The sequence below is a fragment of the Carcharodon carcharias genome, chromosome 22, assembly GCF_017639515.1.
Source record: "Carcharodon carcharias isolate sCarCar2 chromosome 22, sCarCar2.pri, whole genome shotgun sequence".
Taxonomy (NCBI): domain Eukaryota; kingdom Metazoa; phylum Chordata; class Chondrichthyes; order Lamniformes; family Lamnidae; genus Carcharodon; species Carcharodon carcharias.
In genome coordinates, this window is record NC_054488.1 from 61,408,601 (window position 1) to 61,428,822 (window position 20,222).

At 42.7% G+C, this 20,222-nt stretch overlaps 1 protein-coding gene across 1 annotated transcript in view; it reads left to right on the forward strand.

Annotated features, from left to right (window-relative positions):
• Positions 1-20,222, forward strand: part of LOC121293686 (ran GTPase-activating protein 1-like) — a 468,446-nt gene that overhangs the window by 154,250 nt on the left and 293,974 nt on the right. Inside the window, exon 4 of the mRNA XM_041216855.1 lies at positions 3,747-3,926. Coding sequence (XP_041072789.1) covers positions 3,747-3,926 — 180 coding nt within the window. The remainder of the gene's footprint in view (positions 1-3,746; positions 3,927-20,222) is intronic.

A 20,222-nucleotide genomic window follows, 5' to 3' on the forward strand; every position in this document is an offset into this window, starting at 1 on the left:
GGAGACAAAAAACAGGTAATTATAGGCTAGTTAGCTTAACACCAATCATTGGGAAAATGTTAGAGTCTATTATAAAGGATGTAATATCAGAACATTTAGAAATGCATAATCTAATCAAGCAGAGTCAGCATGGCTCATGAAGGGAAAATTATGCCTAACAAATTTATTAGAATTCTTTGAGGAGGTAACAAGCAGGATAGATAAAGGGGAACCAGTAGATGTGATATATCTGGATTTCTAAAAGGCATTCAATAAAGGTACTGCATATAAGGATACTTAACAAGGTAAGAGCCCATGGTGTTGGGCTAGTATATTAGCATGGATAGAGGATTTGCTAACTAATAGAAGACAGAGAGTTGGGATAAGGGTGGCATTTTGAGGATGGCAACCTGTAATTAGTGAAGTGCCACAGGGATCAGTGCTGGGGCCACAATTATTTATAATATATATTAATGATTTGGATGAGGGAAGTGAATGCACTATTGCCAAGTTTGCGGATGACACAAAAATAGATGGGAAGGCAAGTGGTGAGGATGACAGAGTTCTATAGAGGGATATAGACAGGTTAAGTGAGTGGGCAAAATCTTGGCAGATGGAATATAATGTGGGAAAATATGAGGTTATGCACTTTGGCAGGAAGAATAGAGGAGCTGAATATTATTTAAATGGAAAAAGACTGAAGAAAGCTGCAGCACAGAGGGATTTGGGGGTCCTCGTGCATGAATCACAAAAAGCTAACATACAAGTTCATCAGGTAATATGGAAGGCAAATGGAATGTTGGCCTTTATTTCAAAGGGAATGGAGTATAAAAATAGGAAAGTCTTGCTTAAACTATACAAGGCACTAGTTAGACCACACTTAGAATACTGTGAACAGTTTTGGTCCCCTTATCTAAGGAAAGAAATACTGGTATTGGAGGCTGTCCGGAAAAGGTTCATTTGATTGATCCCGGGTATGGAGGGCTTTTCTTATGAGGAGAGGTTGAATAGGTTCGGTCTGTACTCATTGGAGTTTAGAAGAATGAATGACGACCTTATTGAAACATATGAGATTCTTAGGGAGCTTGACAGGGTAGATGCTGAGAGGTTGTTTCCCCTTGGGGGAGAGCCTAGGACCATAGGGTATAATCTCAGAGTAAGGAGTTGCCTATTTAAAACAGAGATGAGGAGGAATTTCTTCTCTCAGAGGGTAGTGAATCTGTGGAATTCTTTACCGCAGATGGCTGTAGAGGCTGGGTCATTAAGTATATTCAAGGCTGAGATAGACAGATTTTTAATCAGTAAGTGAATCAAGGGTTATGGGGAAAAAGCAGGAAAGTGGAGTTGAGGATTATCAGATCAGCCATGATCTCATTGAATGGCAGAGCAGACTCGAAGGGCCAAATGGCCTACTTCTGCTCTTACATCTTGTGATCTAAAAGCTGCAGGAAGCAGATTCAAAGCGATATAAATACTGATGAGAAGCATGAAGGTCCAAAGAGACGGCTGAAGTCTGAAACTCTTTGCTATGGGCATGTGAAGCAGTGTTGTACTGTTGACGGCTGAGTCGGTGAGAGAGAGCGTGTGGAAGAAAGCATGTGGTGACCCAGGGAAGAGGAACATCGAAAGGAGAGTTCAAAACTCTGGAGGTGGATCCTTGCAGAAGGTGTCTGGGAGAAAGTGTCAGTTTGGGAGAAGGTTCCAAAGTGAGTTCTTGGAGAGTGGAGATTGGAAACCCTCATGTGAAAGATGGAGTTCAGTGAGACTGGTTGGCTCACAGTGTGACAAGTGTCTGGGGGAGTTGAGGAGAGATCCACAGCATCTGTTTGGGGTGATATCTGTCATCTGGTTTCAGAGTGTGATGTGTCTGACCAAAGTTGCTTATTGGTTTACATGGACTGTGTTCTTACTGTGGACATTACAGTATAAGATAGCTTTTGTAACTTGTGTTATCTCTACAAATCTGTATGTATCTGTAAAGGGTGTAGCTGTGGGTGAAGGAGTATTGTAATATAGTTCATCTTTTCTTGTTAAATAAATGTTTTATTCTTTTGTCAAAGGCTCATCAGCTGAATCCTGTACCTCTGTTCTGTGGCCACTCTCCACGTATCTAAACACACAAATTAAAAGTTAGGATCTATCAAGCTGGGTTCCACTCTGGGATCAGGCTTGCCCAGTGGTAACACTAGCTGGGATCATAACATAATCTGCAACTTGCACTTTATGCTGTATAGCAGGATGAGAATGAAATGGAACTTGAGAAGGGGCATAAGGCACAAGGATCACCCTGAATGATTTCAGGAATGCAATAGACCCATGAGATGGAACATTGTCTCCTTCAGAGGGCTCAGGCAATATAGGTGTGCTCACGCCCACTGATTCTCTGCTGCTCCATGTGATTATGTATGACCTTGCCCTGCAAGAGAGAGAGAAGAATGTCAGTCAGGGCAATGCTATAGCTGGAGGTATATGGAATCTGCAGTTGTTGTGAGGCTGGCAGACGTGGTAAGCCTATGAGAGTGAGGTGGAGCATCTAAATGTTAGGCATGAGCCGTGATTGCTGATGGGAGACCGTGGTGCTTTGAGCAGCGTGAGAAATTGATGGTGCAGTGAATAGGATATATAATTAAAGATGAATTCACTGCCCTAGGCCACCCACGCATTGAACTTTTCCAGCTCTGCAGCCAAGTCCTCAGGGCCAGACTCCAGGAAGATATCTCCTGCTCAGTTTATCTAGCACCACACCCAAGAACCTGGTTTCCCGGAGCCAAGAACAGTCTCTGCTCTGCTGCTCCATTATGTCGACTTCCTTCCCAAAGCCACCTTGACCTTGTTCAATCAGCTCCTGTGCACTCTCGTTTAAGAGGGGCAAGCTGCCTTGAAAAGTAATGGTATGTCATCTGAGCCATGCAGACTGCTGAGTGCCCTCCTGGGGTGTTTTGTATTGAACTGTATATTATGATCATGTTGATAAGCAGACAGCACTGAGGCTGCCTGCCTCAAAGGACCAGCATCGGGATTGTGCAATATGATCACTGCCCTCAATAGAGGATTTAATTGAATTTTTCCCTCAATGTCCCTTAAGCTCTGAATCAAAAAAGCCCCCCTCCTTCCCCTACCCACATCCTCACAGAATGCCACATGTCATTTGGATTTTCCAGATCATGAACATATGTATTTCTTTGGTTAGAGACTAATCAATTGGTGCCAAATTAAGGGCAGTTTTGTGCAACCCACTGAAAACTAGATTAACACTGCCTCCAACTCACTTCATATTGGACCATTAGAGCTGGTTCAAACTAGTCCTTGAGTTAAAAGGAGTTTCTAAGCCACTGCACACCCAGCTCTCTTCCTTCCTTCCCAATATTCTATTGTCAAAAGCTACCATTGAGGTTGCAGCTTTCAAGCTGAAAGCCATTGTGAATAGGTTCAAGGCTGCAGAATTCACTTCCATTAATATATATTAGATTATGACAGGCACATCGTTTATTGTTATAAGAGCCCTGGCAACATGACAGTGCATAAAGAAAATGTTCAGCCTTCACCATATTTTCTGGTATTAATTTTGCAGAAATAAAGTGTTGATTCATGGCGGCAGGATTGAGTTTCAGAGTAATTACAAGGTCAGATTCATGTTATTTCGGTGCAGCTTGCACAATAATATCTTGAGACTGTAGGTGTTTGGAAAGTTAGCCTATAGAGGGACATATATTTAATGGGCAACTGCCATGTTAATTAATTCACTTTTCTACTTATTGCTTTCTCAGAAGTCACTTGGTGAAGCTGTCATGCTGGCTGGGGCTGAACTGACAGAGCTGGATTTGAGTGATAATGCATTTGGACCAGATGGAATTCAGAGCTGCAAAGATCTTCTGAGGAACAAGAGCTGCTTCACTCTCAAAGAGCTGAGACTTAATAACTGTGGCCTTGGAACTGAAGGAGGGAAGGTACAGTGTGCAGCCAAAAGCATCCCCTTGAATACTAGTCATGTTGTGATTATTGACATTATTGTAGCTTAATCATTTTAAGAATATTCATCTAGAGTGTTCTGCCAAACATTTCTTTTTAAAGAAATTAATAAATTATTCACCTTCAACACAAAGCAAATTAATAACCAGCCTGCTGTGCTGATCTGGTAGGGTACAAAAACAAGGAGCTGGTATGAACAGAAAATGGATCAATACATCAATTTATTCCCATGCCTGATGAACTGCAGAACTTAATACTAAAACGAGTTCAAATAAAAACTGCGCAAATCCTTGTGGGGACCAGAAAATGAAAAATGATCTCCAAGCTTAAAAATAAAATAAATTCACTCATTTGTGGAGAAGTGTTTGACATTTCATTTAAATCTTTACTCAGGACACACATGATTTAGATTGGTCTGCAGATTTATGTAACAGGTGCTGCAGTTCTTTGAGGGCATCAGCTTTTTGAACCCCTCCTGCCTTGATAGCAAATCCTATCCATCTGTGCTCCTCAATAAGTCAGAAGCTATCTGCTTTTTGCATGCTGTCTTGGGTGTTTTATCTTGCTTCACCTGTTCAAGCCATGGTGGACCCAGAGTTTGTTACCAAAATGATGGTGAGATGAAAGGTGCTTGCCGCTATTTAACGTGTAAATTGTCCACCAGTATATGGCATAGAAGAGATACCCTGTGAACTGTGATTTATCGCAAGTTGCTGAATGGTTTCTACCACTTTACTACTGCCCTTGCAAAAAGGGCACCTTGTTTCAGAATCGCCACTGACATTCATTAACATCTAGATTTACATTGGTTTACTGCCAGATTGTCCACAGGCCGTTATTGCTGTTTGCTGTTCTGTGTGCTACTGTAGAAATGAAAGAGGGACTGTAAGTTTCCATCAATTGTATATATATATAATAATCTGACACTGCCATTGTGATCCGTTATGGTAATTTTTCATTTGAACTGAGTCTTATTTCAAGTAGCACTTAAGCAATGAGCTCCTCTGTGTAGTTGGAAGAACTGGGAAAAGGAAGACCTTCTTGGCTGGTTTAGTTTCTAGTCATTCACCTGCTTCCTCCAAAGCCAGTGATAATGGCGTTATAAGCTTGGGCTGATAAGCGGCAAGTAACATTTGCGCCACACAAGTGCTGAACAATGACCACCGCCAACAAGAGAGAATCTAACCATCTCCCCTGACATTCAACAGCATTACCATCGCTGAATCCCCGATTATCAACATCCTGGGGGTTACCAATGACCAGAAACTGAACAGGACAAGCCATATAAATATTGTGGCTACAAGAATAGGTCAGAAGCTGGGAATTCTGCAGAGAGTAACTCACTGCCTGATTCTCCAAAGCCTGTCCACTGCCATAAAGCACAAGTCAGGAGTGTGATGGAATACTCTCCACTTGCCTGGATGAATGCAGCTCCAACAACACTCAAGAAGCTTGACACCATCCAGGACAAAGCAGCCCGTTTGATTGGCACTCCATTCATCATCTTCAACATCCACCCCTCCAACACCGATGCACAGTGGCAGCAGTGTGTACCATGTACAAGATACACTGCAGCAACTCACCAAGGTTCCTTTGACAGCACCTTCCAAATCTGTGACTTTACCATGTAGAAGGACAAGACCAGCAGATTCATGAAAACACCACCACCTGCAAGTTCCCCTCCAAGTCACTTGCCATCCTGACTTGGACCTATATTGCCGTTCCTTCACGGTCAAAATCCTGGAACTCCCTCCCTAACTGTGTGTGTACTGACACCACATGGACTGCAGCAGTTCAGAAGGCAGCTTACCACTGCCTTCTCAAGGGCAATTAGGGATGAGCAGTAAAGATGCTGGCCTAGCCAGTGATGCCCACATCCTGTGAAAGAATAAATAAAAAGGTGAGGAGCAGCAACAGAGCTAGAGGAGCCATTGTGAATGGTCAGTGACTATGCTCTGACTCCTGGGTGCAGTGGGCTGGATCCTTGTTACTCACCTAGCTTGTAGGCTTTGTTTGATTAAATTGCTTTTGAGTCAAGCTGAATCATGATTAAATGCTGTTAACCTCCCAATTTATTTTATTTACTCCTGCACCACATAATTTATGTTTCCGTCATTTACAACTCTCATCCTTTGTTAATTATTTCAATTGAGGTGAAGTACATACAGGTAGAGGGCATTGATTGGACGGTTATTTGAGCACATATAAAGAGACACTTACTGACACAGGAGTAGAGGGGAATCAGGAGAAATATACCTGCAATGTTTCACTCTGTGAATAAATCTTTCCAAATAAAGACTGGCTTTGGTTTCTTCCTTTAGCCACTGGCATTTGGGAGTATAAGATCCTTCTGCCCACCTTCTCATCTATCTGTCTCTTCCACTTCCTTTTTTCTGTTTCACATACATATGTGGTCTTGTACACTTGTGGGCTCTCTAAAGTTCTGTCATTTTTCAATTTCTGCTGTGTCTTCTCCTTTAACATTAACTTCTGATCTGACTCATTTCAAAAGTAAGACCAACTATGCTGGCTTTCTCCATCTGGATGTACAAGATCTGCATAGTTCCCACTAACAGCAGCACTGTTCCTCTCCTTCAGTCAGCATCTGCCTGAGAAACCCACCATACTGCAGCTTCCAATTGAGGAAGCAGGAGGAGAGCAGCACAGCCAAGAGTGGAAGATGAACATCATCTCCAGCACTGATTTAAAATTGATTCTAGGACCAGATTCCAGGTTACCTTTGTGCCAATGGGAAGAACCCCTTGCCTGAACTGAGGGATAGATAAACAGGTTAGGGCTGGACACCCATTTGAACATAGATAGCACCAGAAGTCAGTTGGTATAGCAGAAGCAGCAGTTAAACTAGATCCATCTAGGGCATGTAGAGTTCTTTGATAGGGCGACTCTGGTTTTGCTCTCCTGGTTTGTTCATCTTGCTTCAATAAGCCCTGTAAAGGGGACAGAACTCTAAAGCTACCAGCGGGCATTTTTTGAAATTAGATCCTGTGTGTTAAGAATGTGATCCTGGAAAAGAAGGTAACAATATCTCAGGACAGGGTCAGCCCTGCACTTACTATTGTAACCCAACAATTGGCTTGGCTTAACATGGCACAGGTAAGAATGTGGAGCTGAAGTACCCTATCTCTTCCCCATTGTAGTCTTATCCTGAGAATATCTAGATGTTTATTGTCCTCCCATTGTCAGGGAGATATAATAATTGTCATAATGTTATTGGAATTTATTGTTAAGTAGATTAATAGTGGGGTCTGTGCCTATGTGATTTAATTGAATTAAAGACAGCTGATCTGAAAGATTTGATGTATTAGAAGATAACCTAGGTTTGAAATGTTAAGTAGGTAAACATAGGGGTAAAAGGAACATTTGCATTTTTAAGTAAACCGGACCAGATTGATTTTAAAGGAGGGGTGAAGCTAGGTGAAGTTCAAAAACAGTGTGTGTTTATTTTTCCCAAAGATTACTGGTAAAATTAGTACAATGAGAGATTTTTGTTATCAGAGAGGTAAAGTCCAAAGACGTAGTGAAATAATGGGAATTTGCATTCAAAGGGGAAATATGTATAAAGAAGCAAAGGCTATGTGCAAGGGAAGGCATTTTAAGATCTAAAAAGTATGAAAAGCCTTCAACATCTATGCCTCAAGCTGCTGTCTACAATGAACTGAAGTTAAGAAAACCCACTTTGAATTGGATTATTCAGGGTATCATGTTTCTTTGCCTGGGTCTTTTAAAATCTGTGTGTCTTAATGTTGCCTTAACAAAAGTATAATTGGGAATTAGATTAACTAGGGAATTTAGAAGTTATCATAGCAGTAATTTGTAGATCTCTGTATTTCTTTAAAATCATTTCTTCTATTAATAAACATTTAATTTAGTTTTGTAAGAAACCTATAAGACTTGGTGGTCTTATTACTGATGAATTCAAGGCATGCATCTTGAAATTTATACAAATTGCAAAACAGTTATGGCAGTTGTTTCAAGTTTCCCTTTGGGAATTGAGCAACTCGACATTTACTGTCAGCTGTGCTATAACACCATACCTTTCCACTGAGTCTATGTAATGCTGGCTCACGTGGTCAGTGGACTGTGCAAGGTGTGGCAAAACATGTCTGAGGTCTGCCCTTCCCTTCCCTCAGTCAAACTGTTATTGATTTACATACAACACCTATCCATTATGCCCATATGCCAAGAAAATTCAGGAAACTGGGTTCTTAGATTTGCTATGGAAAACCATTAAATATACTGGGAATAGTGTTCTAAAGTTCGGAAATCTATTTACTAAAATCTTATGCACGGTCTATTTTGGTGATAGTTTGTTCAGGATATGACTTGACTGCATTCATTGGCCTGCTTTGACTGTTATGTGTTCTACTTTTATTTGTCCTGTTTTTCTTTATTTCTCTCCTCCCCTTCCCATATCAAGTTTTTTTTATTATTCTTTGTATTTTCTTTGTGCTGAGCATCCCTGATTTTAATCACTCCACCATTGGTAGCCATGCCTTTAGCTATAGGCCTTAAGCTCTGAATTCTCTCTCTAAAATTGTCTGCCTCTCTACCTCTCTTTCAACAACAATTTGCCTTTAGGGACCTTTAACACAGTAAAACATCCCCAGTTGCCTTGCAAGAGCATTATAAAACAAAATTGACACAAAGCCACATAAGACAATATTACGGCAGACAGCTAAAAGTTTGGTCAAAGGGGTTGATTTTAAGGAGCACCTTAAAGGAGGAAAGTGAGAGAGAGAGAGAGAGGTTTAGGGAAGGAATTACAGAGCTTAGGGCCTGGGCAGCTGAAGGCATTTCCACCAAGGTCAGAGCTCTTAAAATTGGGGATGCTCTCGGGGTCAGAATTAGATGAGGGTAGATTTTTTTGGAGGGTTGTGGAGCAGGAGGAGGTTACAGAGATAGGGGAAGGGTGAGGTCATGGAGGGATTTGAAAATGGGGATGAGAATTTTAAAATCTAGGGGCAACATTTTCCCCCCGTCATGGGGGAAGTGCGGGAGCGGGAGTGGTCGCGGGTGGGCAGGCTTCTGATCGGCGCCCCCCACAGTTAGGGGTGCACCACCACTTTACACGAGGCCCGCCCAGCGTGACGTCCACCAGGAAGCACTATGCACTCCCTGTTCAGCCGGTGGGGGGTGAAATTCCCTCAGCTGGGAGTACACAGGCTCCATAGCTCAGTGAGGCTTGGCCTAAATAGCCAAGTGGTTATGGTACTGGGTTTGTAACCCCAAGATCAAGAGTTCAAATCTCACAATGGCAAACTATGAAACAATGTAACTTCATCTGAAACATATGGAAACGGGTTTGTACTCGAAAGAATTACACTCTCTCACACACGCGCTCGAAAGTGCACACAGATCTTCCTGGGGTTAAGTGCTGCCTCAGGAAGATTGGCTCCGATTCAAAACTTTCAATAAAAGTGATTAAAAAATTTCCCGCCCTGTCCCCTCATGTGACACTATCACATGAGTTGGGACATGTCCATAACTTTTATTTAAATGTTTAATAAAAATTTAAATACCCTTTGGAAACCTCATCCAGCCCGTGGATGAGGTTTCATGTTTTCTCTGAAGCCCGCCAGGGTTCCCAGCCTGCCGGTGAACTGGAAGTCTAAATGATGCAGGGTGACATCAGGACGTATGCCTGATGTATCTCCATGGTCATTTTACACATCGGCAAGCGGACCCCGCCCTCGCTCGCCAACCGGAAAAACCTGCCCTCGGTCTTGTTCAAACAGAGGCCTCCTTTAAGTTAAAAACAAAATACTGTAGGCACTGGAAACCTGAAACAAAAACAGAAAATGATGGAGAAACTCAGCAGGTCCAGCAGCATCTGTGGAGAGAGGAACAGAGTTAACGTTTTGAGTCGGTATGATATTTTTTCAGAGCCTCCTTTAAGCTGTTGTATGTTGTATGTCCTGTAGGTCCCATGAAGAGGTTCTGAGCCTTGTATAGTTGAACATTAAGTGTTTATTGGTAACCCATAACAATGCACATATATACAGGTTATAGCCCAAGCTATGAGCTAATTCCATGCTTCCTTCTACACAAGTCTCTGTCCAGTGCACAACTGACCTTCGTCTCTGGTTAGTAACTCTTTACATCACATTGTGGGCAGTACTGTTCCCAGTCCCACATTAACCCTTGCTATGCCAGATACCCTTTTACTATATAAGTCCCTCTTTAAAACCTACTTCTTTGACCAAGTTTTTGGCCTATTTGGCCTTGTCTTAATGTCTCCTTCTGTGGCTTGGTGTTAAATTTGATTTTAACAATGCTCCAGTGAAATGTCTTGGGATGTTTTACCATGTAAAAGGTGAAATTCAAGTTGGTGCTGCACTTGGTTCCTGTTCCTTTCGTTGTTTCTCATGTCTGTGTTTTTAATCCTTCTGGATAGCTGTCCACACAATTTTTCCATTGGTTGGCATTCCTTTTGCAACAGTCCTAATCCCCACCAGTGCTATCTCTCAGAGAGGTCTACATTTTTCCAAAAACAAAATTCTATTATTTGTTTGTTTTAAGAGCAGTATAATTAATTCTTAAACTGCCAGCAGGTTCAGGGAACTCCAACCTCCCCAGGTTTAACATTTTCCTTTTTTGTTCATAAACTGTGACACTAAAATAATATTACAGTAATAAAGATATTCAGCTATCTGCCTGCCTGTTGTGTTTTTCCCTCAGGTCAGTTCCTAACTCAGGTCTCACATTTGTGATTTTTGAGCCACTCACTGGGAAAAAGCAGCTAAAGTAGCTTCCCTGTTGCCATCTTCACATGTTTCACCTTCAGCTGACCTCCTCCAAGGGGACTGCACCTAAGGCTGAAGAGCCCCCATCTCGCTGGATATCAAACCCAATATCCAGAGCCAGTGCTCTGATCTCCAGTCACTGAAATGGGACTCAGAGGTGGGAATATTACCCCTGAGCCTGTGGGTCCCTCTGTTTAGGGATCAAACCCCCGCTGGAGGTCAACCCAGACATTAATGTAATCTCCAATCACCAAGTCATCAACAGCAGTTTATTACTGGAATATGAATTGTAAATTCATAACTTAAACAGTCACATTTTTTCAACCAACTGAAAACCCAGATTGTAAAGGTTGATATGGTAACATTGTAAATACGTCCTAGGTTCTGAAAATGTTATACCATATATTTTGCATCATTCAACATTTACACAACTTAACATAATATGCTGTCTAAGAAAAAGTTTTGTATCTCTTCACATATAAATTTAGTGAATTATACATATGCATGACAATTTTTTTACTTGTTCATGGGATTTGGGCGTCGCTGGCTGGGCCAGCATTTATTGCCCATCCCTAACTGCCCTTCAGAAGGTGGTGTTGAGCTGCCTTCTTGAACCGCTGCAGTCCATGTGGTATACGTACACCCACAGTGCTGTTAGGGAGGGAGTTCCAGGATTTTGACCCAATAACAGTGAAGGAACAGCGATATATTTCGAAGTCAGGATGGTGTGAGGCTTGGAGGGGAACTACTTCCAAATGGTGATGTTCCCATGCACCTGCCACACTTGCCCTTCTAGGTGGTAGCAGTTGTGGGTTTGGAAGGTGCTGTCGAAGGAACTTTGGCGAGTTGCTGCAGTGCATCTTTCAGACACACTGGTACACACTGCTGTCACTGTGGAAGGAGTGAATGTTCTAGGTGGTGCATGGGGTGCCGATCAAGCAGGCTGGATGGGTCAATAATGTTTGTGGTTGTTAAAAAGAAATAAAAGAAATTTGTTCATTTTAAAAGCTGCAGAGGTTCTGCAGTGTTCAAAACCTCTCACTGATCTTCCTGATCTATTCCAGTGAACAAGAGACTGCAACCTATAACAGTTTGCGGCAAGTGAAATGGAGCGTCTCCAAACACTGTAGTTGGAGGTGTCTTATTGGAGTATATCCCAGTAATACAGTCTTGATAGGAGGCCAGTCGATGAATTGCTTCGAACAGCAATGTTAATTAGGGAGGCTGTGATGCCAGTTCAGTGACTCAAGCTGCAAGAAAGTATGCTTCGAATGAGATTCCATAAAGATGATTTGGCAATTGCACAGCTAGTTCGGAAGGACCCTGCCCGCTGAAACAGGGTGCTTATGAGAATATCCCTCTGTAGCCACCAGGCAGCCTATAATTCCATTGCATTTCTCACTGAACCCATCAACAGTCATTGAGGGAAAATGGGTAATTGTTCATTTTCAAACCTCCTGAAAGACTTTTTGAAGAAACAGATGACCTGCACAGCACAATGACAGTTAGAACATTCCTGGTGTTGTGCCCTGATGAACAGTTGGGCTTTTCCACACGAAGAATACAAAGGAATTCTTTTAGTGAAATGGCTTCCCTCCTGTACACACCTAGAATGAGCTACCGCTGTGCTACACAAGTTTTGAAGCCTCTGCACCTGAAATGTCAGCTAATTAATAATCATTATGTATTCGTTATAAAACAACATGCCAGCTGAGTCTTGCTAACCTAATACGATTTTGAAACCTCACTACGCAAGATGTAATAATTAGCTGGTCCATGTCGCCAGTGCAGGTATGTTCTTGCTGGTGATCAGCAGATCATTAGGCCACTTCCACCCTCAGCAATCTTCATAATAGCAGTTCAGGATGTGAAAACTGGTTAGCAATGTGTGCCTAGGCAGTGGGAGGCAGGGAAAGGTAAAAATATAATCATTGTATACACCAGCTAATAGGCACCCTGTTGATGGAATGTTTGTTTAAAGGGAAAACACATGCTGAGTTTCGGGAGTCAGTCCTCATATATTCTACAGGGAGCATTTGAACAGATGAATGCTTGCCTCATCACAGTAAGGAACTATGAAGTCTCCTCAAACTTCAAACACTGGGAGAGACTTTTGGTTCTCGGAAGAGTTGCTTGTAAAAAATTGTAAAAGTGGTTTTCTATAAATCACAATCATAGAATCATAGACATCACTTGGCCCGTCAAACCCGTATCAGCTCTCTGCAAGAATAACTTAGCGTGACCGACTCCTCCGCCCTTTCCCTGTAGCCCTACAAATCCTTCCGATGCTAATCCAATTCCCAATCAGTTATGATGTAAGATGGAATGTGCAAAGCTATGTTTTTTTACCCTAACTGTGGTGAATTTTCTTTGTTGCTTAATTGAGGTGAGTGGTGTCAGTGCTGAGCAATGTCATATGCCTTCCACTGCATGTGTCTCAGCTCTGCACTGAGAAACTGCAAATGAGGCGCAGAGTGGTTCGATGTAGTCTCCACTCTGTCCCAATAATGTGCTCTTGTCTGCCAGCTGAGAAGACCAGCCCCTACCACTCACCACGACCATTTCCCCTGTCCTCTAGTCGCTCGGAGAGAGTCTGTCAGTTGTCCCCTGAATTATCGCCAGTGTCCTGGGCTGGATCAAGTTCTCCCAAACCCATTTCATACAGACTATACTTATCTAATCATTCTGGGCTGGAGTTGAACCATGGGTGAGGAGCAGGGTCCCAGTGTGAAAGGACACTGCCTGACCTTAACTTTAACCTCATCAAATTTTGATTTGGCCGTGCATTAGTTCTCTAAAAAAGCTACGACAACCAGAAGGGAGAAAAAAAAAACACATTCCTTTGACTCCTCAGCAAGTTTATCCAGTGATTAGTTGAGTCATACGGAATAAGGAGAGTCCTCAGAGTCTGCAGTCTGAGCTGAGTTACCTGATTGCACTCAAGATAGAATTAGATAGAGATTGACCTCAGTACCCCTGTATTAGGGCAAAGAACAATAAACCAGAATCCCACCCATGATAGCCATCCAGCATCCTGTGGACATCAGTAAGGGCAGGAGTGTTTTCATCTGTGATGCCTGGTGCGGCGGAATAACTTGCCAGTGCTCACAGTAGAGGCTCATCCATAATTAATTCTATTTCAGATGGGACATTAGAAACTATTCAGCACCATGAAACTGTACCCACTGTGAAGCTGGCACTTTCAAGAGTGGAGAGAAATAGCGATGATCACAGCAACATAAAATTGATATTCCTATAAAGTTTTGATTAAAACAACCAATTTACAAACCATTGTTCCGCAGTTCATTTTAATCATTCATTCGCTGATTAAATCTAAACAAGAAACACTTAAAATTAATATTTTACAAAAACATGATTAGAATTGTGAAATATCTTGGCCCAGACCCCAGGTACAATTGGCATGGGCTGTCTAGTTTTAAGCAGAACAAGCATTTTGGAAATCACACTTGGGAGCTGTTTCAAGATTAGATTAGGACCTTGTATTCAACTGTTTTAATTAGATCAGGAATTCTATATAGTGGGACCAAACAGTAGGAAGAGTGGGTCGATTTGGAATTCTGATCAATGTCTAGAAAGTAGTAGGATGCATTGAAATATATAATAGCAAAGTTTCACACACTTCAACCTATCTAGTGTTGGAGAGTTTCTTGCAGTAGTGCCATAATTACACACACCAGCTATGTGCTGAGCGATATGAAGGAGGAAGGTTTGCAGCCTCTGCTTAGTTAAGGCGTTTAATTTGAATGGCAGTAGAGGGCCACGGCCTCCGAGATCCAGCACCCATGAAATGGGTGAGCTCACATGAAAATCAGTTACTTCAGTGGGGTTGTGAAGAGCCGGTGGAACCATTCCTGAGCAAAAAGTCAGATCCTTCAGGAGAACAAGTCCCAGCGACTCCATTATGGGACAAGTATCTCACACCTCACTACTACCAGTGCGATACAACCTGGGATCATAAATAGCTAACACTGCTTGCTTGTCCCAACAAACCACCCCCCCCCTCCTTAAACCAGTTTATATTTCACCCCTTTCCTATTTTTACTTAGTTCTGTTGAAGGTTCATGAAGACTCGAAACATCAGTTGTACTCTTCCCCGCCGATGCTGCCAGACCTGCTGAGTTTTTCCAGGTATTTCTGTTTCTGTTTTTGTTTTGGATTTCCAGCATCTGCAGGTTTTTGTTTTTATCATAAATAGCTGGTTTTACTTGCAAGAACAACAAGGTTACAACAATGACCTTACTTCAAGAGTACTTAATTGGATGTCCTGAGTTCATGAAAGGTGCTATAGAAATGGAAGTCTTTCTATATTTCTTCTTTATTCAATTCTAACCACCCCAGATCAGTAAAACCCGATGTATTTTATTTCTCGCCAAGCCCTTTTGGAAGGCAGGGCAAGGAACACAGCACACCCAGCAAGGCTCAGATTCCAGATTCACTTACTAGTTTTCTTCATGGAAATTAAACAATTACAATTGCATTCAGAGCAACACAAGGCAATTTACTATAACAGCGGCAATGGTTTGATCCTTTAAAACTCTTATTGCCAATAGTCTGCAACTCTCTCCAGCATTTATTTCTGGTTCAATTTCTCCCAACACCACCTGGTGGTTTTCATTGATTCTCTCTTCCTGTCTCACTGATGTGTTAAACATTGCTATAGCCTTTGAACTGGAAAAATGCTATCAACGTTATAGGAATAATTTTTACCTGAGGTGGGGCACCAAACGGGGTCACCCGGAGCATGAGCAGCACATGCCACTGGCATTGAAATCAGCCTCCCGCTCCTTAGGGACAGGCTGGAATCGGGTAAGTAAAAATGATGCAGGCAGAAATGCATTGGGAATGAGCCTCCCTACCTCCCCCGCTCCCCCCTTGTCTTACTGTTACAATCATATCTCTCAAGACTGAAGTTTTCTTTTGCAAAATGGAAGGATTTGGCATGATCTGGGATGTGGACGCTAACCTGGGATTTTGTTTTAAAGAAGGTCATAAGTTCACCTTGGAGCTGTCAACAAGCAGGCCCCTTCCAAGAAATCACCTGACCTTTATCGTACTTGTGAAGGAATCGTTTGTTTGTTTGAACTGCAAAGCACTTTACTTAATGAAAAGCTGGGAGAGAAGAAAGGAAATCACATGGTAGAGAGGAAATAACTGAAGTTGTGAACCTGCTTGTTTTGAAGGCGGTTTTGTTGCAGAACAAGCTGAGAAGAAAAGGCTCCCTTGACTGACTCCCTTTCTCCACCTTGCCTAAAACTGCGTATGGCTATCAACCTGCAGCCAGAGAACACTCATCTGAGTGTAAACCGTCAGCATTTGGACCTGCAAAACTGAGACCAGTGGTGAGAACATCCAGACATCCACCAGGACCAGCAGCCCATCTTCACACGAGGGAACTCCAGATCGACAGTGTCGAGACCCTGTGAACTGTATCCCTTATTTCATAATGCCCAACCTCCAAAGCCCATCTCTGCAGAGAGACTCTATGTTTATATCAAATTTTGTGTGTGTGTGTGTGTGTGTGCTGGGGGAATTCTTTAGGAAGATATAGATAGTTATACTTCCTGATTACAGTTGTGCGTTAACCAGTACTTGCAACTTGTTAAAAGAAGTTTTATTTTAAAATGAATTAATCATTCTGGGCCGAACCTTCTGTCGAGCGGGCCAGTTGGGAGCAGGAGTGGGCGGGCGGGGAGCCAATAGCTGCCCTCGATTGGCTGCGCGCTGCCATTTTACATGTGTGGGCCAACTAAGGCCTTCACAGTGTGATGCGCACCTGGTAGTGCTCAGCACTACATGTGCAGGTCGAGTGAGGAGGGAGAGTCGAGGCCTGCGCTCTTGTGCGAAAGAGCGCAGAAATTTCACTGAGGCATGGAGCTGCCTCAGGGAGATTAACTTCAGTCTTAAAGTTGGAAAAGAAGAACAAATAAATTTATTCAGACATGTCCCCCCATGTGACAGTGTCACATGAGCTGGGACATGTTTATGAATTGTCATAAAAATTTTTATTCAATTAATAAAACATTCATGAAACCTCATCCCGCCCATGGTGGATGTTTCATGCAAAATGCAAAGGCCACTTGGGCTCTTCGCCTGACCGCCAACCTTAACGTTGGATGGGCAGTGCTGTCAATTAGTCTAATTGCTGTATTAATGGCCTGATTAGGCCTTTGACAGTTTGGCGGGCGAGCAGCCGAACAAAAGATCGGCATGACACGAAGTGACATCGGGACACACGCCTGACATCACCACACGTCATTTTATGCATCGGCGTGCAGGGCCTGATCCCACACGCTGACGAGAAAATTCTGCCATCTGAGTTTTTGAAAGGAGCCTTGGTCAGAATCTCTTTTTTTCGGGGTACTAGATACTAGGTACACAATTGGCCATTTCGGTGAGAAAATTTAACATTTAAAGTAATGGTACAGCCTGCAGAGTAGTGGAGCTTGATAATTCATGCAGTCCTCCCATCCCGGTCATAACACCCATGCTCGCTATCCAAGACCTTGCTGCCATAGGGCACCGAGGGGCTGGGAAAGGTATAGACCCCTCGGGCTGTACAGCTCAAAATGAATATCTGCATTGAATACTAATTGTATTATAACTATATTGAAGCACCTCAGAGTGCAACATGATGTATGTTGATAACTTCAATCCCATTGTTCACACTCCACCCCTGCCCATGGAGAGTTAAAATCAGCCCTAATGTTTCCTCTCCCAGACCTATTTGTGAAACAGACTCGAGGGGCTGAATGGCCTGCTCTTGTTCCTCTGAATAGCACTAACGCAACAAAGTATTTCTGCCATCACTAAGCTACATGGTTGCTGAAAACCAAAAAGTTGCTCTTTGAACCCAGACCTGCCAGAACTAGATGGCCATCTTCAGTCTCAGCTGTACAGATACAGAGCTAGTTCTACCTCTGCCTATCTAGACATAATAATATCACAGAATTTATCTCAGGCACAGATTAAAATTTAAGCTGGTAAAGGTTTAAAAATGACCCCACAATACATATGGTGCACTTCTTTTGAGCATTTTCTGCTATTTTTTATTATTCGGAACAAATTCCAAAGATATTGCAGGCTATTTACTCTGCTTCAGGCAGCCTATTTCACTGCAAAGCAATCCTATCACAGAGTCCAGCAAACCCCTGCTAAATGTTTAAAACAAAGACAAACTATCAAATCAGTGAACGGATTGTATGAATAAGATACACAAGAGGATACAGTGGTTTAATAAAAAAGTCATCAAATGTGTTGAGCATACACAGTTGGCTCGTGTGTTGGATAATGAGAGCCTCTAACATCCTCCTGCCTTTCTCCCGATATCATTGTGTTTAGAATCTTGCAGTATTTTTTTATTTCCCCGACTTAGAAGCAAGTACACAGGCAAAAGCTTTTTTTGCCTCTAGATCGAGGGAGCATTGTTTAAAAATAAGGGGTTGCCCATTTAAAATGGAAATGAGGTGACATTTTTTTCTCTCAGAGGGTCGTGAGTCTTTGGAACTCTCTTCCTGAAAAGGTAGTGGAAACGGAGTCTTTGAATATTTTTAAGGCAGAGGTGGATAGATTCTTGGTAAGCGAGGGGGTGATAGGTTAACGGGGACAGGCAGGATGCAGATTTTACTATCGATCAGCCATGATCTTATTAAATGGCAGAGCAGGCTCAAGGGGCTGAATGGCCTCCTCCTGCTCCTTGTTCATATGCAGCAAGCTGCCTTTTTCCCTGTCTCCTGTGTTCCCCCCTCTTTCAGGTAAACCCTCCCATACACGTGCTGGTAGTTTAATTATTTTGCATGTGTATCTACACAGCGGCACAAAGTGTTAAAGGGAGTAGTTGGGATGGATGACAGGCAGTAATTTGAGAGACTGCATCTTGACAGTAAGTGGGAGTGTAAATGAAACAAAGACATTTGACATTTAAGTTTTTCTGAGGATCAGGAATATGTTTGGCAATTTCTAGAGTACATAGCTGACAAGCAAGCTTGGCATGAAGGAGATTTAGTTCAGTTCAGGGGTGTGCTAACCTGGAAAATGGGGTCTATGCACTCACCATTTTGGGAACCAAGGATGTGAGCTGGCCACCTTTCACAAAGTGCCTTCTCTTATCGTCTGATCCTTTGCAGTATCCCATCAACTTACTGTTTGCTGAAGTGTGTGCAGTATTACAGTTTGCTGAGGTTTGAGGTACAAATGGCATTATAATTTCTTTACTGCTATTATACGAAATAAAAGAAAGAACTTTCATTTATAAAGCACCTTTCATGGCCTCAGAATGTCCCAACCTATTTCATAGCCAGTGAAGTTACCTAACTATATGATGCAGATAGATTGTGATTATTTTAAACAAAGCACCAGATGTATTCTATTCCTGTAATCAAATTCACAAGTGTAGTAGAACATTGACACAAATCCAAGTGATTAGTCAGCTGCAAAGTGCAACTTGGTTTGGTGTACCATTTGGACTGTGTTTTTTTAAATACTTTATTTATAAAATATCTGGAAGAACATTACAAAACATTTCTAAATGGCCATCACAAAAATTACAATCAGATTCAACTTTTACACATGGATCACGAGGTGCTTCAATACAATCAATGAATATTACAATCATTTCAATATGGTCAATGCAGACAATCAGACAGTGGAATGGTATTGGAGTTATCAACATACATCATGTTGCACTCTGAGGTGCTTCAATACAATTATAATACAATTAGTATTCAATACATACATTCATTGTGAGCCATACAGCCCGAGGGGTCTATACCTTTCCCAGCCCCTCGGTGCCCTATGACAGAAAGGTCTTAGACAGCGACCCTTCCCCATTGTGCTTTTGCAGCAGCTGCCCCAAGCTTTAGTGCGTCCCTCAGCACGTAGTCCTGGACCTTGGAAAGTGCCAGTCTGCAACACTCGGTCGGGGACAACTCTTTGCGCTGGAAGGCCAACAAGTTTCGGGCAGACCAAAGAGCGTCTTTCACCGAGTTGATGATCTTCCAGCTGCAGTTGATGTTTGTCTCGGTGTGTGTCCCTGGGAACAGCCCGTAGAGCACAGAGTCCTGTGTCACAGAACTGCTCGGGATGAACCTCGAGAGAAACCACTGCATCTCTCTCCAGACCTTCTTTGCAAAGCCACAATCCACAAGAAGGTGAACAACGGTCTCGTCCTCACCACAGCCACCTCGAGGGCAACGTGCAGAGGGGGTGAGACTCCTGGCGTGTAGGAGGGATCTGACGGGGAGGGCCTTTCTCACCACCAGCCAAGCTACGTCTTGGTGCTTGTTGAAAAGTTCTGGCGATGAGGCATTCTGCCAAATGACTTTGACAGTCTGCTCAGGGAACGATCCCACAGGATCCACCATCTCCTTTTCCCGCGGCTCTGTGGAACTGGATTGGCCCAGACCTGCTAGAAGTGTACAAGAGCATGCTTCTGGCCGGCAGCATGTCAGAATCCATGAGGAAAGGCATCATCACCCTCATCTACAAGCACAG